We start from the raw sequence: 23,757 nt of genomic DNA on the forward strand, positions 1-23,757 counted from the left end.
GTCTGGACATGCTCATCACGTGAGCTGCCCACCCAGGCGGTAACGGAATACTCAGATCTAGAGCTCCAGAAGGAGGTCTGGGATGGGCCTGAGGGGCACCTTGGAGTGGGAGAAGGTCTGGGACAGTGGCTCGGAGACCACCTCGGCCCGATCCGCTGCGGATCCGCGCTCTCCCTCCAGATGGCACTACAGCACCGCGCTTCCGAGGCCCGTTTTCCTAGCCGCGTGCGCTCCCCTACCCAGTGTTCTGCTGCTCTCGGGACACGCCAACTCTAGGTCGTGCCCTCCTCCCTGGGCAGGATTTAGCCGGGGATTCAAACCCAGAGCGGCCTCCAGGGAGCGTGTCCCAAGTCGTCCACGCGGCTAGCACATTCTTGGCAACTCAGGGGCCTCAGGACTGGTGACGTGGTTGGTGTGACCACCTGTCCCTTGGGCTGCTTCCAGTAACCAACGTGGGCGACGGGTGTAGGGGAAGGACCAGATAGGCAGAGCCCGGAGCAGGGATGTACGGAAAGAGGACCACCAAGTCCAGTCACCCGACCCGCTAGGAACGGAATTTCCTGTCCCCCGGGCCATCGCCGCGTGGGGAGCGTGTCGCGGACCCTTTAAGGCTCCATCTCCCTGCCACCACCACCCCGCCCGGGACAGGCCAGGACACCGGGGACCTGACATTTGGCGTCTCCCAACGTAGGAGCTAAAAATAACCGCCGTGGGTTACTCTAGGCCATTGGCCCGCACCCACCCCGCGCGCCGCCTCGCGCTGTCTCGGGCCGCCCGCGGTCTCTCCCGGGCAAGTGTACCTGGCCCATCTCCTCTCAGACCTCGCGGTTCCGAGCCACCGCGCAGGGCTTTGAAGTCGCATCTCCGGCCCCCAAGCTTGGCAAGTGGGCGGAGTCTTCGCACTTAAGGCAACGGAGCCGCCAGGTCTCCCAGGACCCTTTTCTCAAACACTTCCCGGCGGAAAGCTGGCGGGAACCCGAGGGGCGTGTCTCGCCGGGCACGCTAAGGGGCGTGGCCTCGCCGGCCAACCCGACGGCTGGTGCCAAATTCCCAGCCCGAGCTCAGGGAGGGGCGTGGCCTTCTGGGGTGTGCGGGCTCCTGGCCAATGGGTGCTGTGAAAGGCGTGGCCCTGGGGGCTGCGGGGGCTGCTCCTCGGGTCTTTTCCCCCCAAGCCAGGCTCCACCAGATCCCTGGGAGCTACACTCTGGCTCCTCGGCTTGTGGCTGTGGGTCCGACCCGGCCTGCCCTCCGTACTGCGCTTCGGGACCCCCGTCGCCCCTGTGCCCTTCTGCCCGCCAGGGTGGGGCCACAGACCCCCAGTCGCCTCCCTCCGGTCTCCGGCAGCTCCTGCGCCTCCAGCTCCTAAGACAAGATGCCGTCGGGCTTCCAACAGATCGGCTCCGAAGTAGGGCTTAACATTCAGGGGCGGGATGGGGACACGGGTCCCGCTTTTTCTCGGGCTGGGGTCGCAGTTGGGGTCAGCGAGGGGGCGGTCCTTGCGCAGGTGCAGGGGGTGGGGTGGGGGACTGGCTATTTATACCCGGGGCTTGACAACCCGTGACTGTCGGATTCCAGTCCCTCGTGGAGGCAGAGTGGGTCTGGGGGAACTTTCCGGGGCAAGGACTACAGCTGCATTCCGCGCGTCCAGGGTTCGCCCCTCCTCGCGCTGCGCGGGGATCGGGGACACCCTGCATTCAATCCAGCTTGAGCAAGCAGACCCCGGCGGGTCTTGCCCTCCAGGAGCTGTCCGTTTGTCCCGGCTCGACCGCAGTTTTTCGAGGACCAGAGGCTTCTCCGTTGGCCCCCACCCCCACACTTGGCAGTCCTCCTGGACGCTGAACTTTCCCTCGGCCCCGCGGTTGGTGGAGGGGTAGAGGGGAGTGTCGGCCCTCCCTCCTCCAGCTCAGGTTTCCGTTTGGAGACAGTCTGTGCCGCCAGCGATCAGCCACCACCACCACCACCACCACCGCCCCTCACACCACCTTCCCGCCCCCATCCCCTGGGCAAGTCTCTCCCAGGCGAGAGCCGCCAGGGCCCCCTGCCCTTTGTCGCAGCTTAGAGGGGGAAGGGAGGCTGGGGCGGAGACAGAGACGGCCACAAGGCTGGGAGGAATGACCGCGATGTCCTTTTAGGAAATGCCCTTCTTGAACCTGTTGGGGGCTTCCAGGAGCCGGCTGCCAGAACCCCCAGGGAGGAGGGAAGAGGACAGAGGCTGCTGATGATAATGCACTTGTCACTTTATAAAGCCCGTATAGTTGGGGACACAATTAACATTCAATTTTGATTTTCACACTTTCACTGACACATAGACAAAGCAGGCAACATCATCCGTATCTCCCCAGTTCTCCCCAGTTCAGAGAGGGGAAGTGACTTACCCAAGGTCACACAAAATCTGAACTCAGGTCTTGTAAGACCAAGGCTGTCCCAAGGTCACAGAGGAATTGTGAGACCCAGGTCCTCAAACATTTCTCTGCCTGCTGGACTCAAACATCGGTTCCCCCCACCTCCCCGCCCCAAGCCCGTCTGCCCTCAGGTTCTTCCTGCTCTTGTTTACATTGAGATCTTCAAGGGATTCCTAATAAGGCCCACTTTCCTCACCCAACGAGCTGGATGGAACCCAGCACCTTAAGGCTCCTGCTGGGCCCAGGCCTCAGAGGGAAGGGAAGAAACCATAATTCCACGTGACAGGTCCCCTCTCTGCTTCCGCCTGCCCAGGATGGGGAGCCCCCTCAGCAGCGAGTCACTGGGACACTTGTCCTGGCCGTCTTCTCCGCTGTGCTCGGCTCCCTGCAGTTTGGCTACAACATCGGGGTCATCAATGCCCCCCAGAAGGTGAGCTGGCAGAGTGGGGCTCCCAGACAAGGCAGGGGAGGAAGGGGGTGAGCAGAGAGGGACGAGTCTGCAAGCATCACTCCTGTGCTTCCCCCCCCCCCCCCGCCCCCAGGTGATTGAACAGAGCTACAATGAGACGTGGCTGGGCAGGCAAGGGCCCAATGGACCCGGCTCCATCCCACCAGGCACCCTCACCACCCTCTGGGCTCTCTCCGTGGCCATCTTCTCTGTGGGTGGCATGTTCTCTTCCTTCCTGCTTGGCATCATCTCTCAGTGGCTGGGAAGGTATTGGACTGGAGGGCAAGGCTGGGGGAACAGGAAGGGAGCCAGAGCACAGCTGCCCTCTGACGGCCCCACTTTTTGCCTGCCAGGAAGAGGGCAATGCTGTTCAATAACACCCTGGCAGTGCTGGCGGGTGCCCTCATGGGGCTGGCCAAGGCGGCTGCCTCCTACGAGATGCTCATTCTTGGACGGTTCCTCATTGGCGCCTACTCAGGTACCGAGGGCACTGCAGCCCCGCCCAGTGCCTTGCTCTCCTTCGCTGTCCCTGGGTTTGGGGGTCAAAGTGGGCAGCCGCCTGAGAACCTCCCTCCTTCCCTCTGCCCAGGGCTGGCATCTGGGCTGGTGCCCATGTACGTGGGGGAGATCGCCCCCACTCACCTGCGGGGTGCCTTGGGGACACTCAACCAGCTGGCCATCGTCATTGGCATTCTGATCGCTCAGGTGACTGGGCCTGGCCTCATGGGAGGTTAGGGAGGGGTGGGGGTGGGGCTCTGGGGAGGGCTGAACGGCCCACCCTCTCTCCCTCCCGCCCTTCTCCCGCAGGTGCTGGGCTTGGAGTCCATGCTGGGCACTGCCACCCTATGGCCACTACTCCTGGGCATCACAGTGCTGCCTGCACTCCTGCAGCTGGTCCTGCTGCCCTTCTGCCCAGAAAGCCCCCGCTACCTCTATATCATCCGGAACCTAGAAGGGCCCGCCAGAAAGAGTGAGCTCCCGGGCCGTCCTGCTGTAGCACCTGTCTTCCTCCCAGGCCCCCTCCCTGTCCCCTCAGGCCTGACCCTCCTCGCCTCCAGGTCTGAAGCGCCTGACAGGCTGGGCCGACGTGTCTGGAGCGCTGGCTGAGCTGAAGGAGGAGAAGCGGCAGCTGGAGCATGAGCGGCCACTGTCCCTGCTCCAGCTCCTGGGCAGCCACACCCACCGGCAGCCCCTCATCATTGCAATTGTGCTGCAGCTGAGCCAGCAGCTGTCGGGCATCAACGCGGTACATACGTGGCAGCCTCCAGGAAGGGCAGGGGTTAGGGGAGAGCCCGAGAGAAGGGAAGAAGAGAGCGAGCCCCTCTCCATTAAAATTCAGGGTCAAGGAGTCCCTGTGGTTCAGAGGGTTATGAACCCGACTAGTATCCATGGGAATGCGGGTTTCATCCTTGGCCTTGCTCAGTGGGTTAAGGATCCGGCGTTGCCACGAGCTGTGGTGTAGGTCACAGAGGCGGCTTGGATCTGGTGTGGCTGTGGCTGTGGCGTAGGCTGGCCGGCAACTGCAGCTCAGATTCAACCCCTAGCTTGGGAACGTCCATGTGCCACAGGTGCAGCCCTAAAAAAAAAAAAAAAAAAAAAATTCAAGGTCAAGTCCAGCTTGGCGCAGCCGCGAGGGAGCAAAGGACACCCCTGCCATCGTCTTTTCTTCTCGTCCACCTCTAGGTTTTCTACTATTCAACCAGCATCTTCGAGACGGCGGGGGTGGGGCAACCAGCCTATGCCACCATCGGAGCCGGTGTGGTCAACACAGTCTTCACCTTGGTCTCGGTAACTGCTGGCCTCTGGAAGGGCCCCCACTGTTGGCCTCACATCCCTGGGCCCTGCTCTTGGTTAGCCCCACCCACCCAATGCCTCCCACATCTCGAGCCCTGAAGGCCCCCTTGTAAGCCCCCACTCTCCCCACAGGTGTTGCTGGTGGAACGGGCTGGGCGCCGGACACTCCATCTCCTGGGCCTGGCAGGAATGTGTGGCTGTGCCATCCTGATGACTGTGGCTCTGCTTCTGCTGGTGAGGCCTGGGGAGAGGGAAGGGACCAGCGGTCCAACCCATAGGAACTGCCCCAAGAGGCCCTCTTAATACATGCCTTCCTTGGACCCCCTGGAAAGTCATGTGCCAGGACCACGCTCCCTAGGGACCCCTGGCCACACTTCCCCTGCTCTGGGAAGAAGCCGTAGCACGATCCTGGCGGCCAAAGAGGAGAGCCCCGGTGGAACCTCAGGAACATAATTCCTAGGGACCCAGCTCTAGGACCCAAGGGGAATCACAGTCATAAGAGCTGAGAGACCGGAGATCCCAGAGTGGCTCAGTGGGTTAAGAGCCAGACATAGTGTCTGTGAGGATGAGGGTTCGATCCTTGGCCTCACGCAGGGGTTTAAAGATCCGGCGTTGCCACTGTGGTGCAGGTCATAGACTCGGCTTGGATCCCGCATGGCTGTGCCTGTGGCGTAGGTCCGCAGCTGCAGCTCTAATTCGACCCCTAGCCTGGGAACCTCCATGTGCCGCAGGTGTGGCCTTAAAAAGAACAACAGAACAACAACGGAAAGAGAGACCTGAATTCTCCACTCTCCCTTCAGGAGCGGGTTCCAGCCATGAGCTATGTCTCCATCGTAGCCATCTTTGGCTTTGTGGCCTTCTTTGAGATTGGCCCAGGCCCCATCCCCTGGTTCATCGTGGCTGAGCTCTTTAGCCAGGGACCCCGCCCGGCAGCCATGGCTGTGGCAGGTTTCTCCAACTGGACGTCCAACTTCATCATCGGCATGGGTTTCCAGTATGTTGCGGTAGGTCCCTGCCCTGGTCCCTCCCCATCTCCCAGCCCATCAGCCCGAGGAGGGCAACTCACAGCTAGCCCAGTTATGTTCTGGCCAGCCCCTCCCTCCCCACCCCCAGACTGCTGGTCTGGGGGTCACTCTGGGGGGCCACGTCGGTCCTGAAGGCCACCAGCTCCACCAGCATCAAAGCAAAGAAAGTGCTGAGCCAGAGGGGACAACGACAGAGGTGTCTTCAGGACAGACTAGTGGTGGAGTTCCCAGTGTGGCTCAGTGGTTAACAAACCTGACTAGGATCCATGAGGACGTGGGTTTGATCCCTGGCCTTGATCCGTGGGTTAAGGATCCGGCGTTGCCGTGAGCTGTGGTGTAGGTCACAGACGTGGCTCAGATCCCGTGTTGCTGTGGCTGTGGTCGTGGCTCAGATGCCGCGTTGCTGTGGCTGTGGCCAGCAGCTACAGCTCCCATTCGACCCCTAGCCAGGGAACCCCCATGTGCCACAGGTGCAGTCATAAAAAAAGACAAAAAAAAAAGACTAGTGGCATAACTTACTTAGACCAGGAGTAAAATTACAAACTTCCTGTCACTTCTGTAAATGGCTGGGAACCCACTCAGTGTGGTAACTCCTGGGGTGACAGAGAGGGGGCCAACACCAAGAGAGCCGGGTTCAGAGAACCCTTCCTTCTCCTGGTGATGCCCATTGCCCCGCAACGAGGCACCTGCTGTGTGCAGCCTCCAGCTCCCTAGGAGGGCCTGGGTCCCCGGCTTGCCTGCGACCACCCATTCCCTCCCCTCTGTCAACACCTCTTTCTCCACCTGTCCCAGGATGCTATGGGGCCCTACGTCTTCCTTCTCTTCGCGGTCCTCCTGCTTGGCTTCTTCATCTTCACCTTCCTAAAAGTGCCTGAAACCCGAGGCCGGACCTTTGACCAGATCTCAGCCACCTTCCGCCGGACACCCTCTCTTTTAGAGCAGGAGGTGAAACCCAGCACAGAACTCGAGTACTTAGGGCCAGATGAGAATGACTGAGGGGCTGGGCAGGGGTCGGAGAGCCAGTTCTCTCCACCTGCCAAGACCCCCTCCTTTCCTCTGCAGCACTTTAACCCTCTCTTCCCCGTTACTTCCAGGGTGGAGAAAACCCCTGCAGCCTGGCGGGATGGGGAGCTAGAGGGAAGGGTGGTCTGAGCACCCCCTCATTCCCCTGTGTGACTCTTGGATTATTTATGTGTTGTGGTTAGGCTCGGGTCGTGGGGTGGGCCATTCTCCTCTTGTCCCCTCCTTCCTCTGGAGCCCACCCCCACCCCATCTCGGCTCTGGAAGACTTCCAGCCCCTGCAGCCAGGGAACGGGGAGGCGGGGAGGGGAGGCTCTAGGACTGACTTTTGGGGGGAGGTTGACGGAAGCGGAGAGAAGGACTGGAGAGGAGAAATCCAGTTCCTGCCACTGGGGACTCCTCCCTCTCTGGCACTTCCTCTGAATCCTGGCCGCACAGACTCTGGGTGAAAGGGGGTCTGTCTTGACCCTCCAGGGCAGAGGAGGCAGCCCCGGGTCTAGCCTCACGTCTCTCGCTGCAGGCTCAGTCCTCTCGCTCAGCCTTCCCAGGCAAGAGGGGACAGCGGGCTCCCCTCTCGACTCAGGGCTCCCGGCCCCACTCCGGCTGCTCCCCAAGGCTGCTGGGGCAGCGGTGGGCGGGGTGGGGGGGGGGGGCGGAGAGGGACGACGGACTCTTTCGTCCTCGCCCATCCTGGGAGGGTGTTGTCCCCACAGGCTTTGACCAACTAAGGGAAAGAGGGATTTGAAAGGCTGCCTGTGAACACTGGGCTGGGAGGAGCCTTCAGATATTTTTGTATATGTTTGAAAAAGAAGGGGCGGGAAGAAGAAACCTAAGGTCTGCTGTACTAAATGTATAGAGAGAGCTCCGTATATAAAGTCACTGTAAGAGACGAGAGTGCTGTCGTGTGAGGCACTGGGGGACGGGCCCAGACGGCCGTGACCACCACCACCGAGCCGCCTCCTCTCCATCCCCGGCCGTGGCCGAGGCCGCGGAGTCCCGTGGATGCCGTCACTCACGCCCCCACTCGGCCTGCCCGTCGTGGCTTTTGTTAAGGGTGGTCAACGCTCAGTAAGTTGTAGCTGCAGGTGCCAGACGTGAGGCACAAACGCTCCTTCTGCCAGGGAGCCATTAGCCTGGTTTCCCGGATGGGAGAAGTGAATCTTACAGGGATGAAGGTGCTAGAAACGTGGCAACAAAGATCAGAGAGCAGGCCCTGGCGACTGCCCCACAATCCCCCCGGCTCCCGCCACCAGTCAGTTGCCAGCGAGGCTCCGAACAGAAAAGAGACAGAGACCAAGACGACAGGAAAGCCTGTTTTTGGTTTTACTGGAGGCTCAGGTGGCACATGACGGTTCATAAAATGGCTTCAGAGGTAGGGGGTAGCGGGGGAACAAAAAATAAACTGGGGTGGGAAAGAAAAACAACCAGGAGGAGGTAAGAGCTGGCTGGTTCCTTCTCAGCCTGATCGAGGGGAGGGAGTTGGTGCCTCTGAACACTAAGGACGGAGCCCTCCCTTCAGCCCTTGCTAAGGGAGAGAGAAACAAGGCAAGAGGCTGCTGCTTTGGCCCTCCTGAGTCTCGAGGAAAAGGGGGAAAGCCGTTGTTTTGATGTCATGGATTATGGGAAAGGGGAGGAGGTGCTGGGTAGGATACAGGTCAGTTGGAAAAACTGGCATATACCTGGGAGAGAAAAATGGAAAAAAATCACGCCAAGTGACTTGGCCCCAGCCAGCCCTCCCAGCTCTTGGGACCCACCCTGGGCCTGCCCCACGAGCAGCCCCTCACCAGACGGTGGCTCTGGGTGTCCTTCAAGTTGGAATCACTCCAGTATGGTGGTTGAGGGGTCCCCACTGTTGATGGGGGCTGAGGTCTAGAGAGAACAAGTGCGGATGACTAAGACCACCCCCCTCCCTGGCCTCCGGAGCCCCCCCTGCTTCAACCTCCTCCCCCTCCTCTTCCCCTCCCTCCCCCAGTTCACATCCATGAGCTGCTGCAGGGGTGACAGGGTTTGGCTGCTTCTGCTGGGGTTTCTTGGTGGGTGGGGTGCCCGCCACGGCGAGACCCCACAGTGCCAGCCTTTGGGTGTCAGGCTGTGTGAAAGGCGGGGGGTGGGGGCAGGGCCAGGAGAAGGAGGGGACACAGAGGGTGGGAAGAGAAGAGCAGGGAAAAGAAGACAGAAGCAGGGAAAGAAGGGTGAGAGGGAAGTGGCCTCAGTCTCCCCCTGATACACCCCCGCCGGCCGGTCCCAGGTCCCTACCTCCGGGGCTGCGGACTGCCTGGGTCCAGGGGGCTGCTGCCGTCTCCGCTGGAAGTAGGGGCGGTTTCGTGGGCGCTGGGGCTCCGGCCGGGAACCGTCCGTGGGACCTTGGCTGGGCTTGGTCTCGCCATCCCCGCCTTCTGTGGTGGGCTGCTGGGGTGGCCTGGGGCGAAAAGGCCTGGGGAGAAAAGCGGGGACCCTGAGGGGACAGGGCCCAAGTCGGACTATGTCCCTTCCTCCAGAAGAGGTGGACCAGCCTGCCTCCCCACCCCCAGCCCACCCTGGGGGCACCTGCCAACCTCTGGGCACCTCAGCTGTCATCACTCAGCTACCCAGCCACCCGCACCACTAGCTTGGGGCCCGTCCCCTTCCCGTCCCCCTGTCCCCACGCTGGCTGCCTAAGGGGGAAGACAGAGCCCGGGAGAGGGAGTCTTACCTTCGGTACCTGGGCCGGAACCTGGGTGGAGGGACTCGCTCATCTCCCTGCTGTTGGTCCCCCTCCAGCGGGGCTGTCTCTTTGGGTTCTACCCCGTCGGTGCCCTGGGAACACACGGAGGCCCGCGTGAGCTGGTGGGCACGGGCTGCCCAGGACCCAGTGTCTGCAGCTCTTCCCCGCACCCCACTCCACCTCCTCTGGGGACTCTGGACTCCAGCCTCACGGGCTCCCACTCCTTTCCCAGGATGGCCGGGCCGCTGCTTCCCGCCTTCCCAGCTCCCCTCACCTCTAAGGGCTGCTGCTGGTTCAGGGGCCGAGGGCCTCGCACGAAGCGCCGGCGGTAGAAGAAGGGTGGTGGGCGCCGTCGTCTGGGCCGCTGCCCGGAGTCCTCGGCTCGCTCCCCTTCGCTGCCCGGTTCGGTCCCGCCCGATGGGGCCTCAGCCACCATGGGTGGTGGGGCAGCTGGGCGGGGCCGAGGGATGAATCTGCGGAACCTACGTCGATTGGGGGCATAGCGGCTGCCCTTCACTGGCACCCCCCCAGGCCCAGTTACGTTAGCAGCTTCAGCGCCCTGGGGAGGAGGTGGGAGGCCCGGGTGAGAACTCGCTCCGACAAAGATGTACCACGTCCCCAGTCTTACCCGGGTCCTCGTCTTCCCACCCTCCCCACTAAACGCCCCTCTCCAGCATTCCTCGGGCTCCTCTAACTTCTAGTTCTTTCCACCCTCCCCAGGGGAGCAGCAGCAGGTGTTCGGACCCTTCCCAGGAGGGGCCACATCTGCAGCTGGTTCTTCTGAAAGAGCTGCCACTGGACCCACTGGAGGCTTAGCCTGGTGGTGGGGGTGGGGCTGGAGACAGGGCTGCCACGGGAGAAACGGGGGCACGGGCCCTGTGGGGAGCAGACATGGGAGTGCTTGGCCAACTACAAAGAAACCCAGCTTTTCCCGATGACCACGGGGACACGTTCTTCGGGACGCCCCTCGGAGCCGCCAGTGTTAAGGACAAGAGGTCTGCATGAGAACACGGTCCTCGGCCCCCAGCCTGGGCCGCGCGCCAGAGGAAGAGCTGGCCCCGGGAGGCCAGAGCCTGGGGACCCCGGGAGGCCAGAGCCTGGGGACCCAGGGAGGCCAGAGCCTGGGGGCCCCGGGCCACCCGCCCACAGCCTGGGTGGGGCTCGCTCCCTCCCACTGCAGCCCGAACCTTCTCTCCTTCCACGACATCGAACTCCACGGTCTCGCCATCTCCAACGCTGCGCAGAAACTTCCTGGGGTTGTTTCTTTTAATAGCTGTCTGGCGGGGGAAAGGCCAGGAGAAGGGTAAGGCCAGCCAGCGCCCCTGCTAGATCCACCCCCCGTTTCACTCTTGGCGACATTTCCCTCGTGGGCCCGGGCCAGGGCCGGAGGGTGGAGCGAGGAGAAGGTGGTCCGAGTTTAACAGGGGAAAAGTCGTGAACTAGGGGCCTGGGCAGGACTGTGCCATTCCCACCGTCTCGAGGACACCCTCCCTCCTCCCCTGAGCCCTCGGGGAGTTCAAGAAGGGAAGCAAGAAACACGAACTCAAGAGCAAAACGAAAAGCCGAGACAGTCTGAAGCTGCGCGGTGGGTAAGACAGACGGCGCCTCTCACCTCAGTCCCACTGCCAGCGCTTCTCACCAAAGCAGTGGTTCTCAAGCTGCATGAGCATCACCTGCAGAGCTCGCTGACCCAGCCTGCCGGCCCCTCCCCCTCGCCCGGAGCTCGGCCAGGGCGGAGGTGGGCCTGAGGGTGTGGAGGTCAGGTGGTGCTGCTGCGGGTGTGGGGACCACACTTTGAGAACCACTGTGCCCGTGGGACGCTGGCCTGTGTCCTTTCCCACGTTCCTTCGTTCGCTCCTGGGGTGTTAACAGGCCCCGGGGGGGAGTGAGCGTGCCATGCCCAGAGGGCAACAGGCAGCTTTCTGAGAGACAACCCAACCCAAGTGGGGCCAATGCAGTTAATGCAGACACCTGAGGCAGCTGGCTAGGGACCTACTTCCTGGCGGGCATGCTGCTGGGAGGTCAAAGCTGGAAAAACGTGATCTGTGCTGCTCGAGATAAGGGCCAAAGCCATCAAAGAGAGGGCAGGCTCCTCCCTTGGAAAGCCAGCCTCGCGCTTACCTGGTGAACAAAGACATCCTCCTTGGTGTCATTCCTGTGGAACAGGATGGGTTGTTAGGGGGACTCTGGCGAGGTGCCCACCTCCAGGGCAGCCTCCCCAGCTGCCCATGCCTAAGACCCGTGGGCCCACCCTCTCCATCTTCCAAGGCTGCCTGGGGTTCAACACGGCCCAGGGAGTGAGGCAGGAGCCAGCAGGGCCCCCGGAAGCTGGTATGAAGAGGACAGGCCCCAAACCTCTGTGAAGAACCTGGGCTTCACGACGCAAGGGCGGGAGGGGGAGGCAAAGGCACCTTGAAGGAGCCGGGCCAGCTTCTGGCGCCACCCCCTGTCCCGGGGCACCTTAGAACCTGGCAGTGCTGGGTGTGACCGTCCCCTGCCAACAGGCCCTCTTCCCCAACTCACATCATGGGTGGAAAATTCCAGTTTCCTTCCTGCTACACTCAAGTAGGGAGAAAATGGGGACGGGGTAGAGGTGGAGAACCAATCCGAGGAGGGGAAAGTGTGTCAAGAACTCACTCCGAACAGCCATAAAACTTTATCCTCAGCCTGGAGGTCAACCCCAGGGTCAGGGCCCCTCTGGACACACCAAGAGATCAAGAGTGAGAAAACAGTGTTCTCCGTCACCACCTTGCCCATCTGCCCAGTTTATCCTAGCACCCCATGGGGGAGGGGAGGAGAGTGATGAGGTTTCCCCCAGAACCTCCCAGGAGTCCTCGGTTTCCAGAATTAGAGAGGGGCTCTTCAAGTCTAGAACAAATGTTCTAGCTTTAAAGCTCTTGGCTCTGCACAAAGGTCAGCCTGCTAAGAGGGAACTAGGGCCTCCCAGGAGGGCTGGGCTGGGCTGGGCAGGGTGCCTGGGCTACGGAAGCGCCCACTGGGGAGACCAGGCTGGGCTCAGAATCCACCACCAAGGCCCCTCCCGGTGCTGGGAGGGGTGGGGTGGGTGCAGAACTGAAGGCAAGCAGCGGCCTCAGGCTGGCCTGGAGCCTTCCTTCCCCCACCCTGACCTGACTCAGTGCCATCAGGTGGGGGATTCAGTGAGCTCACAGCTCTCTAAGGGAGATGAGTTATGAGGGTGCTATGTGTGCTGCCCGATACAGGAAATGAGTGAAGATTCCAACCCCGAGGCTCGGAGAGCAGGTACATTCTGCCCCAAAGGCGGCGGCAAACTGAACCAGAAGGTGACACAGACAGCCTGGGAGGGTTAGAGGCAGGTTTGCAAGCTGCCTAGATCATTAACCCTCCGCTGCCCTTGAAGATGTGGAGGAGGCTTGCCCACATCTGTGCTGTGGTTAAAGACTTTCAATCAGCGTCAGCTGGACAACGCAACCATGTGCCTTGGTAAGGGTAGAAATGAGGCTGGGAAGGCATCCAGTCCCGCTGGCCAGTTTGGAAGATACCCACTCCACCCCCCTCCCTGGGTTCCTCAGATACCTGTTGATGAATCCGTAACCATTCCGCACGTTGAACCATTTGACAGTGCCCAGGACTTGGATTGCTGCCAGGCAGAGATGCAGTGGGGGCAGTAAGATGGGGGGAAGAGATGGAGTTGGACTCAGTTTGGGGACACTCCAAAATCTAAGCTACCGCCCTATCAACTTCATGCCAACCAGGTTTCACCCAGCAGCTTCAAAATATTCTTACCCCAATTGCGCTCTACGGAAGCGCCCAGAGAGCAGGGCTCAGGCTTTTAAAATTCTTCTGATTCTAAAGCATGTGCCTTACATCCTAGAAAGCCAGGACCTTCACCTAGAACCGAGTACTCACCTGGTCCACGAAGTTCCGCCCTCAAGTCATAACTGAGGGTCTCTCCAGCCCTCCCAATGTAAGGGTCACTAGTGCACTCGCTTCCAGGGCTCAGAGATTTACCTAACACTAATGTACTGGGCAACTGGGACCAGTCTCCCGCCCCGGGGGCGTGGCCAGACCCTAGCTGGACCCGCCGACCACGCCCTCCCACCCAGGAAGGCACTACAGGACTTCCCACCAGAGGAACCCACTTCGATCTGCTGGCCTCAGCCTAGTTAGTCCTTTGAGCCTCCGAACAAGACCGGCTTTCAGCTTTCCGGACCCCGCCAGGCTCCATGATGCCCCTCCCCCAGCCGCCGACCCCCTTAGAGCCGCCCTGGCGCGTGCCCCGCCCCTCACCCAGCACCGGCTTGTCCGCCTGACTCCGGGCCGGGGGCGCGGAGGTCCCAGAGGCCGCCGTCGCCGGGTTGCCAGGGGTGCGGGGGCCCGGCGCCGAGGGGGTCCCAGCAGCGGGGCCCGAGGCGGCTCCGACCCCGCCGCCGCCTGCCCCGCCGCCTGCTTTCTGTGGCTCCCCTGCGGGCACCGGAACCACCACCGCTACCACCCCTGCCGCCGTCGCGGGCACCGTCGCCGCGGGGGCCGCTGTCGCCACCACTGCCGCCTCCGCCTCGCTCATCCCGCCGGGTCCAGTACCGGCCCCCGCCGCCACCTCCTCCTCCGCCGCCGCCGCCGCCACCGCCCCGGCCCCTCCCCCCGGCTCGCGAACCCGCCGCCCCGCTCGGTCCTCGCGCCCCGAGCCTCGCCCGCACGCCGGCAGCCGGCCCTGAACCGAGGCCAATCGCAACCAGCAGCCGCGGCTCGCGCAAGCCCCGCCTCCCGGCCACAAGCCAATCCTAGCGGAGCAGCCCCCCCGGGCCCGCACGCCGGCCCCGCCTCCCGGACTTCGCGCGGAGGCCGAGGCCCCCGCCCGCCGCCTTGTAAGTACACCTGGGCCCCGCCCCGGGGCAGCCACGTGACGATCCCCAGCCCAACCCATTGGCCGACGGCCTCTTTCCCCTCCCCCCTCCGCCCCTTTCCACCGGCCGCGGGAAATCAAACGGGCTGGTCGCGCCCCAACCGCCACCTGGCCTCGGCGCGAAGGGCGGGGCGAGGGGTGCAACTCCAAGGTTGCCCCTGACAACCTGGTTGGGGGGCCTGAACCTGCATCCTCTGTCCGGGCTGTGAGCGGCACGCACGGCTCACCTCCACCCTCCCTTGCCCGCACACCGACTTGTGGTCGCCTTCTCCCAGCCCGGTCCACCCTCTTCTTAGAGGATGCCCCGCACACCTTGGCCTGCAGAATCAGCCTGAGGAGCCAGCTGGCCTTTCCCAGGTCATTGTTGCTCTCACAAACCAAGGACTCTTTTTGGTTTTGACATGTAATTTACATGCAGCAGAATGCACAACTCTTCTCTGAGATTTGATAAACGTGTTCATCCATGTAATCAACACCCTAATCAAGGGATTTTCCCGTCACTCTTGAGAGATTCCGTCGAGTCCCTTCCAGGCCGGCCCAGCCTCCACACAAACCACCACTGCTCTGATGTTTTCCACTGGAGATCAGTTTCAGGGTACACTTTGGTCTCCAGCTGAATGGGGTCTCCCTCTCCAGTTCCCCGTGCTTTCCCTGACCTCTTCCTCCACCTTCTTTTATCCAACTGACCCGGCTCTTCGGACTCAGGAGCATGTCTCTCAGGGTGACTTTTCCAAGTACCAACTTACACTGGACTCCTATCAAATCATCCTTTTCTTTTTGCTTTTTAGGGCCGCACCCATGGCATATGGCGGTTCCCAGGCTAGGGATCTAATCGGTGCTACAGCTGCCAGCCTACACCACAGCCACAGCAATGCCAGATCCAAGCCGCAACTGCGACCTACCTTAACGCCGGATCCTTAACCCACCAAGCGAGGCCTGAGATCGAACCTGCAACCTCATGGTTCCTAGTCAGATTCATTTCTGCTGGGCCACTAGGCGAACTCCTCATCCTTTACTTTTCTCATGGCATTATTAGAAATATGAAATTGCTTCTTGCTGCCATTGTCCCCCCCCCGCTCCCCCCCCCCCCCCCCCCCCCGCAATGCTAGACTGAACTCCACAGCAAGAAGAACGGTGTAGTTATGCTTGACGCTTGGAACAGTGCCTGGCACAACACAGGTGCTCGATATTTCTTGGACAAATGAATGGTCTCCAGTCCACAGATGAGATGACCAAGGCCGGGTGCGAGGCTTGCCTTGAGTTTCTCCGGAGTCCTGAGGGCCGGCCCGGGAGCTGAAATCTCCCTCCCACAATGTGACTCCAGAAGTCGCTCCCCCAGGGCCATCTCCCCGAGCCCCCGGCAGGATGCGTATTTTTAGCCGCGACAGCACAAGCCCCAGCAGCACACGTGCCTCCACGCGCCGTCCAGCCCCACGTGCTAGTCCCCAGTCCCGATGCCCTTCGCCAGGTCAGCGTCCACTTTCCAGCCCCGGCCGCTGCCATTCCCGGTGCCAGCGCGCCCTCTGCCGGCCGCTCCGGGAGGCCGCCCGCCCCGGCTTCCTCTGTCCTTTCATTCGCTAGCTACCCCGCCCGCCGCACAGCTCTGGCCCTTTTCAGAGTTGGAGGACTCTGATTCCTGGGGCATCCGGCACAGTGGACGGGAAAAAAAAGAAGAGAAAATAACTAAATCAAGGTGATACAGAAATGACCACACTCCTTTAGACTATAAAGTACCTATTTACCTGCAGACACCCCTGAGTCCATGAGACCAAAGCAGACAAGCAAGGTAACTCACAGTGTGACTCTGGCAACAAAAGAATCACATGGAAGGTAGAGAGGGAGCTCAGGTGTGGACCGTTAGATGGTGAAAGAGAGGAAGCTCACTGGAAGGGTGAGCCCGGTTTGTAGTTTAAAAAAAAAAATTTTTTTTTTTTTTTTAATGCCACAGGTGCGGGATATGGACGTTCCCAGGTTAGGGGTCGAATCAGAGCAGCAGCTGCCGGCTGCGGCCACGGCCACAGCCAGATCAGAGCCCCATCCAAGCAACACCAGATACTTAACCAACTGAGCGAGGCCACAGGTCGAACCTGCATCCTGATGGATTCTAGTCGGGTTGGTTTCTGCTGAGCCACAACTTAAAATATGTCAGGAGGAGTTCCCGTCGTGGCGCAGTGGTTAACGAATCCGACTAGGAACCATGAGGTTGCAGGTTCGGTCCCTGGCCTTGCTCAGTGGGTTAACGATCTGGCGTTGCTGTGAACTGTGGTGTAGATTGCAGATGCGGCTCGGATCCCGAGTTGCTGTGGCTCTGGCGTAGGCTGGCGGCTACAGCTCCAATTAGACCCCTAGCCTGGGAACCTCCCATATGCTGCAGGAGCGGCCCAAGAAATGGCAAAAAAAAAAAAAAAAAAAAGTCAGGAGACCAAGGGTACAGGTGCTCCAGAAAAAGTACTTTCCACAACTGCCCTGAGGCATGAAACAATGCTTAGACATAAAACAGTTACAGACTCTCTATCCCCATGGATGAGAAGCAGCAGATGCCACAGAGAGGTGCAATTAATATTCCTGTTCCTCGGGAGGGTTTGTGAATGTAGTTTTCTGGTTATTTAAATTTTTTTTTTTGTCTTTTTGCTATTTCTTTGGGCCGCTCCCGCGGCATATGGAGGTTCCCAGGCTAGGGGTCTAATCGGAGTTGTAGCCACCGGCCTATGCCAGAGCCACAGCAACGCGGGATCCGAGCCGCGTCTGTGACCTACACCACAGCTCACTGCAACGCCGGATCGTTAACCCACTGAGCAAGGCCAGGGACCGAACCCGCAACCTCATGGTTCCTAGTCGGATTTGTTAACCACTGCGCCACGACGGGAACTCCCTGGTTATTTAAATATTTTTAAGTGCTGCAGATAATAAGCAGCCCAGGCATTCTTGCAAAAAGACCTCTTTCTCTGTCCCTACGTCGCTGCCTGCCCACTTGAGGTCTGGTCTATCTTGTTTACTGTTTAAAAGAAAAAAATGAAAATAAAACTCCTGCCTCCTTAACTCTTGCTCTCCGCCGTCCGTTAATTAAACACCAGACTTCCTGGAAGCAGTCTCAACTGTCTCTTCTTCCTCACCCTTCCTTCAGACCCCGCCAACCCAAATCTGGTTTCTGGCCCCACCACTCCCCTGAGATGGCTCCATACCCTCTTCTTCTTCCCCCTTTTTTTTTTTCTTCTGGTCTTTTTAGGGTCGCACCTGCAGCATATGGAGGTTCCCATCAGGCTAGGGGTTGAATCAGAGCGGCAGCTGCCAGCCTACACCACAGCCACAGCAACGCCAGATCCCAGGCATGTTTGCAACCCACACCACAGGTCATGGCAACGCCGGACCCTTAAGCCACTGAGCAAGGCCAGAGATTGAACCCACATCCTCATGGATCCTCGTAAGGTTTGTTAACAGCTGAACCACGAAGGGGACTCCCCCACACCCTCTTAACTGAGACATTCAGGGCCTGGTTTGGGTTCTTTTGCAGCTCCACTCACAGAAGCGTTTCTGCCAAAAGCTCCCACAGCCTAACCTTCCCCCATGCCCTCTTACCTCTCCTTCTGAGGCTTGTTCTCCACCGGCCTCAATCTTTCCTGGACTGTCTTCTCCTGCCACCCGCCTTCTTTATGTCATTTCATCCATTCCCCAGCTTTGGGTGACCACCTGCTCCTGATGGCTCTTAAGCCAGGTCCCAACCCTGAGTCCTTCCCACCTTCCAGCAGACTCTGAGCCAGACAATCTCTAGCAAGTGGCTCCTCAGGCTTCTGAAACTTAAGTCCTCATCTAAGCTCCTCGTTTACCTCCCTCCCCTGCTGAATTGTGTCACCACTTAGCCACAGTCACTCCCTAGAGCCCATTCCTGACTGTAATACTTTCCCAGGATGCCCAGGCTCAGCACAGCAAAAGTAAAGACTTATGGTTTCAAACCGAGAAATTTAGGAGTTCCTTGACGGCCTAGCAGTTGAGGATTTGGCGTCCCTGCTGTGGCTTGGGTTATTGCTGTGGCTGGGGTTCAACCCCTGGCCCAGAAAGTTCCATTTGCCATGGGTACGGCCAAAAAAAAAAAAAAAATTTTTTTTAAATAAAGAAACCAGGAGAGAGATTTGAAAGATTTCAAAACTGCAGTGTGCAGTGGCCTCTGTCAGTCCCCTAGTACCAAACACTCCCAGCGACTTTCTCCTCCAATTTTCTTGTTGCAGCCCAAACCAGGATCTATTTCTTCTCTCTTTTCATACCCGCTCTCTTAATCTCAACTGCTACCAAGAGAATGTCCATACCTGCAGCCCCGGCACCACCGCTTCCCTTCTCCCACTTGCTCTTAGCTCCTGGTAGCTCGGCCCTCCCCTTTTCCAGGCTCTGCTAGCACTCGGCCAAATCCTTGACCTTTTCTCCACGCTCTACCTCCTGTCCCAGCTACTCTATCTGATAGCGCTACGGCCTCCTTCCTGAAACCTCCTCCTAGTCCTGTTTCCAAAGAAAACCCAAGCGCAGTGAGAGTTAGTATTTATGAACTTAATAGAAATAAGAGTTAATATTTACTGAGCACTTAGCATGTGCCATATGCTGTGTTAGTTACTCCTGCTGACAGCCCTGGCAAGCGGATACTATTATAATTCTCCCCGTTTCTCAGGTAAGGAAACAGAGGTATAGTGAAGTTAAGCGGTCAGCCTAAAATCACACAGCTGTGGACCAGGCCACTGTGGAGGCTCCGGCGCAGACCAGCCTAACCCCAGAGCCCATCTTCTGTCACCAGCCTCCTTCCCCTGTGCTGGGACTGCGCTTTCCCCTCCCCCGCCCCAAATCCCTTGTCCCCACATCCCCTCTAGTCCTTTCCATAAATCAAGCTTTTCCTTTGAAACTAAATTTTTTCCCAGACTGTCTGCCTTACCCAGGCTCTGCGTCTTCCCTTGGTGGGGCCTAAGGAAGCATACGGCCATCTGCCATATTCGTTCAGTGGACACGTTTTCGCCCTTGTTGCTCCATCTCTATGTGACAGGTGTTAACGGAGACCTTCTCAGACTTCTTCATGAGCGCCTAAGTTGGTTTTTTTTCGCTGAGCCCATGGCATGTGGAAGTTCCCAGGCCAGGAGTCAAACCTGTGCCACAGCAGCAACCCCGGCCCCTGCAGGGACAACTCTGGAGCTTTAACTCACTGTGCCACAAAAGAACTCCTCCTCGGTCTTTTATTTGCCCTTTCCTATGTATTTATTTATTTGTTTGTTGCCTTTTTAGGGCCACAGAGCTGCACCCACAGCATATGGAAGTTCCCAGGCTACGGGTGGAATCAGAGTTACAGCTGCCGGCCTGCGCCACAGCCACAGCCATGCCCGACCCGAGCCTCATCTGCGACCTACACTGGAGCTCGTGGTAACACTGGATTTTTTTTTTTTTTGTCTTTTTGCCATTTTGGGGGCTGCTCCCGCGGCATAAGGAGGTTCCCAGGCTAGGGGTCTAATCAGAGCTGTAGCCGCTGGCCTACACCAGAGCCACAGCAACGCGGGATCCAAGCCGCATCTGCAACCTACACCACAGCTCACGGCAACGCCGGATCCTTAACCCACTGAGCAAGGGCAGGGACCGAATCCGCAACCTCATGGTTCCTAGTCGGATTCGTTAACCACTGAGCCATGATGGGAACTCCAATACTGGATCCTTAACCCACTGAGCAGGGCCAGGGATCGAACCCAAATCGTCATGGATAGTAGTCAGCTTCGTCACTACTGAGCTACAACCGAACTCCTTATTTATGTATTTTTTTTGGTCTTTTTAGGGTATTTGCCCTTTCCTAAAGGCCAGAGTTCCCAGGTCTTCTGTTCTGACTCTAAAACCTTTGGAGAGCTCATCCACTCCCACTGTTTCAGCTATGACCTATCAAGGGTAGAATTGTGTCCCCCCCGCCCCCAAAAGATATGTTGAAGCCCCAACCCCTGGTGCCTGTGAATGTGACCTTATTTGGAAATAGGATATTTGCAGATGAAATCAAATGAGGGTGAAGTGATTGGGCTGAGCCCTAAACTAATATGACTGGTGTCCTTATAAGAGGAACCTACCATGCAAAGACAGAAACACAGGGATAATGCCATGCGATGACAGGGACAGAAGTGCTATAGGTGCAGAGTTCCCGTTGTGGCTCAGTGGTAATGAACCTGACTAGTATCCATAGGGACTCAGGTTCCATCCCTGACCTCACTCAGTGGGTTAAGGATCTGGTGTTGCTAGGGCTGTGGTGTAGGCTGGCAGCTGCAGCTCCAATTCCACCCCTAGCCTGGGAACATCCATATGCCACAGGTGTGACCTTAAAACAGAAACAAAAACAAGTAACAAAATAAGATGTGGCGGGTACACTATGGAGTATGATGCAGCAATTGGAAGGACAGATTAGGAGTTCCCAGGTTAAGGGTCCAGTGTTGTCACTTCAACGGCTCAGGTAGCAGCTGTGTCTCACGTTCATCCCTGGCCTTCCACTGAAGTTCTTGTCTGAATGAACGTACTGACATTTCCTGAGCACCCTTCTCTGACCATGCGGTGGGGAAGCCAAGAGTAGCTGCAATGATAATCACAAGTGAGCTGGTCCTAGGCAACTCTGGGAGTCTCCCAAAAACAGTTCAAGTGATTTACAGCAAAACACGCGTATTCATTTCTCTCTTCAACAAGCATTTAGTGAGCCTTTCTGTGCACCAAGGAGCTAAAAATGGTGCGAGGGAAATAGTGGTGAATAAAACCCGAAAGATCCCTGCCCTTGGGAGTTCCTGTCTCGGCTCAGTGGTTAATGAACCCAACTAGTATCCAAGAAGATGCGGGTTCGATCCCGGGCCTTGCTCAGTGGGTTAAGAATCTAGCGTTGCCGTGAGCTGTGGTGTAGGTGGCTCATCTGGCATGGCCGTGGCTGTGGCATAGGCCGGCGGCTACAGCTCTGATTGGACTCCTAGCCTGGGAAGCTCCCCCTAAAAAGACAAAAAACAAAACAAAACAATAGAATTAGGGAGTTCCCATCGTGGCGCAGTGGTTAACGAATCCGACTAGGAACCATGAGGTTGCGGGTTCGGTCCCTGGCCTTGCTCAGTGGGTTGACGATCCGGCGTTGCCGTGAGCTGTGGTGTAGGTTGCAGATGCGGCTCGGATCCCACGTTGCTGTGGCTCTGGCGTAGGCCGGTGGCTATGGCTCCGATTCAACCCCTAGCCTGAGAACCTCCATATGCCGCAGGGGTGGCCCAAGAAATAGCAAAAAGACAAAAAAAAAAAAAAACAATAGAATTAGGCTCTCAGGAAGACACTGCTAGGAGATGTGTCACAGCTGATGCTCCGACTTAAAGCCAAACGTTGGGATTAAGGAAGAGGGTTCCAGGCACATGAAAAAAATTAGTGCAAAGGCCCTGAGGCAGAAAAGACTTGAGCCCATCAGAGGAAAATTTTAGGGAGCGGAGGTAGGCAGGGGGAGATCAGCCCAAGCTTCGGAATCTAAATTGGTCATGCCCGCCACATGCAGAAGTTTCTGGGCCAGGCTTCAAACCCAAATCACAGTACTGACAACACTAGATCCTTAACCGCTAGGCCATTAGGGAACACCGAGTTTGTAGCAAAATTAAGCAGATGATACATAGGTTTCTCACATACCCTCTGTCCCCACACAACATCCCCGGCTTGATTTATATTTTTAAAATATTACTTGGGGAATTCCCCAGTGACTTAGCAGGTTAAAGAATCTGGCACTGGCATGGTGCCAGATTCAGTGGCTTGGGCCACTGCTGTGGCAAGGGTTTGATCCCTGGCCAGGGAACTTCCACTTGCTGCAAGGGCAGCCAAAACAAACAAACAAAAAAGTTACTTGGCTGCTCTGGGGAAACTGGGGAAACTAAATTGGAGGAAGGCCCGGAGGCGTGGCTTAATGAGGGTGGAGAGACTGGAGCAGCCTGAAGCATGTTTTGGAAATAGTGTCTGCAGGCCTTGGTGGTGGACGGGATGTGGGGGTAAGGAAAAAGGAGTCAAGGAATATAGGTTTTTCGCTTGAATGTGGGTGGATGATGATGCTATTTATTTCCGTGAGAAAGCCTGGAAGGGGAACAGAGTCAGGAGCTTAGAAACATCCAAGCAGAGAGCACAGGCAGGCAGCTGGGGGATCACTGCGGAGCCCAGGAGAAAGTCAGAGCTGCAGACATGCATTTAGAGCCCCCAGCACAGGCGGCATGGACAGCCCGAGGTCTGGCTGAGCTCCCTAAGAGTAAATGTTGACCTCTCTGTTCTCAGAGAGGAGGTGAGAGTCCCAGAGAGGCTAAGTAAGTGACTGGGCCAAAGTGAAACAGCAGGAGTGGCCCAGGGGTGGGAAGGGAGGTAGAGGGGCCCTCAGATCCAGCAGCCCTGATGTTACCCTCAGTCTGGGGAGCCAGGCAGCCCTGGAGGGCTTCCTCCTCCTTCAGGCTTGGCAGCTGGGGGACACCCTCCTCTCCAAACAAGCAGGAGACAGGCCTCAAGCAGGGGGCTCCTCTTTCTCGTCCAGTCCCGTCTCTAAGGCCGGTTTCCCCTCAGCAGTTTGGTGAGTCGCACTCACTCTGAGCTGCCCAGGCCGCTCTTTCTTCAGAAAACAAATCAAGGGTACCAGGGCCAGGGAGAGGCGGGTCGGAGTCTAAGCTGGACGGAGCATCCTGAAGAGGAGGGGAGGTGAACACAGGAGAGGAAAGGGTGCTCAAGTCTCAGGCCTGGCTCCTGGCTGCTCAGGACAGGACGAGGTGTACCCAAGAATATTCCCTACCTCTAAGGTCAAACTCACATCTCTGTTTTTTTCTGGTATTTTTTGTTTGTTCTTTTTGCCACTCCTTGGTCATGTGGAAGTTCCCAGGCCCAGGGATGGAATCCGTGCCACAGCAGCAACCCAAGCTGCAGCAGTGGCCACATGAGATCCTTAAACTGCTGGGCCACAAGGGAACTCCACTTCTCACTGTTCCTTGTTTTGTTTTTGAGATATAATTGACATATAACATTATATTTGTTTCGGATGTACAATGTAATTTGACATATGTAGATACTGCAAAACGATCATTACAATGTATGTAGTTAGCATCCATCACTACACAAGGTTACAATTTTTTTTTTTTCCTGGAATGAGAACTTTTAAGATCTGTTCTCTTAGCAACTGTCAAATATGCAAGACAGTATCATTAACTGCAGTCACCGTGCTGGAGTTCTTGCTGTGGCACAATGGGATAGGCAGCACCTCCGGAGTGCTGGGATGCAGGTTTGACCCCCAGCCCAGCACAGTGGATTAAGGATCCAGTGTGACCACAGCTGAGGCCTGATCCCTGGTCTATATGCTACGGGGGTGGCCAAAGAAGAAAAAACGAACAGACAAACCACAGTCACCATGCTGTATATTACACATCCAAGGCATGCAGCATGTGGAAGTTCTCGGGCCAAGGATCGAACCTGCACCATAGCAGTGACCCAAGCCTTAACCCACTGAG

At 58.1% G+C, this 23,757-nt stretch overlaps 2 protein-coding genes across 3 annotated transcripts; one reads left to right on the top strand and one right to left on the bottom strand.

Annotated features, from left to right (window-relative positions):
- The first annotated feature begins 1,145 nt into the window (after nt 1–1,145).
- SLC2A4 (solute carrier family 2 member 4) lies at nt 1,146–7,578 on the top strand. Its single transcript, XM_047757762.1, has 11 exons — nt 1,146–1,405; nt 2,716–2,832; nt 2,945–3,117; nt 3,204–3,328; nt 3,440–3,555; nt 3,658–3,820; nt 3,909–4,096; nt 4,534–4,638; nt 4,777–4,878; nt 5,445–5,648; nt 6,462–7,578. Exons 1-11 carry the CDS (start codon nt 1,373–1,375, stop codon nt 6,663–6,665), a joined length of 1,530 nt encoding a protein of 509 aa, XP_047613718.1. The 5' UTR covers nt 1,146–1,372; the 3' UTR covers nt 6,666–7,578.
- A 411-nt stretch (nt 7,579–7,989) lies between these two features.
- Nucleotides 7,990–13,988, bottom strand: YBX2 (Y-box binding protein 2). 2 transcript variants are annotated; one of them, XM_047757764.1, is made up of 9 exons: nt 13,663–13,988; nt 12,949–13,012; nt 11,515–11,548; nt 10,581–10,670; nt 9,668–9,952; nt 9,382–9,485; nt 8,946–9,123; nt 8,474–8,558; nt 7,990–8,368 (listed from the first exon to the last, which is right to left on the bottom strand). In XM_047757764.1, exons 1-8 carry the CDS (start codon nt 13,937–13,939, stop codon nt 8,508–8,510), a joined length of 1,083 nt encoding a protein of 360 aa, XP_047613720.1. In that variant the 5' UTR covers nt 13,940–13,988; the 3' UTR covers nt 7,990–8,368; nt 8,474–8,507. The 2 variants fall into 2 exon arrangements, with proteins under 2 accessions (XP_047613720.1, XP_047613719.1); XM_047757763.1 differs by having other exon boundaries at nt 8,946–9,144; nt 13,663–13,959.
- Between the last annotated feature and the right edge of the window lie 9,769 nt (nt 13,989–23,757).

The sequence above is a fragment of the Phacochoerus africanus genome, chromosome 14 (genome assembly GCF_016906955.1).
Source record: "Phacochoerus africanus isolate WHEZ1 chromosome 14, ROS_Pafr_v1, whole genome shotgun sequence".
Lineage (NCBI taxonomy): Eukaryota > Metazoa > Chordata > Mammalia > Artiodactyla > Suidae > Phacochoerus > Phacochoerus africanus.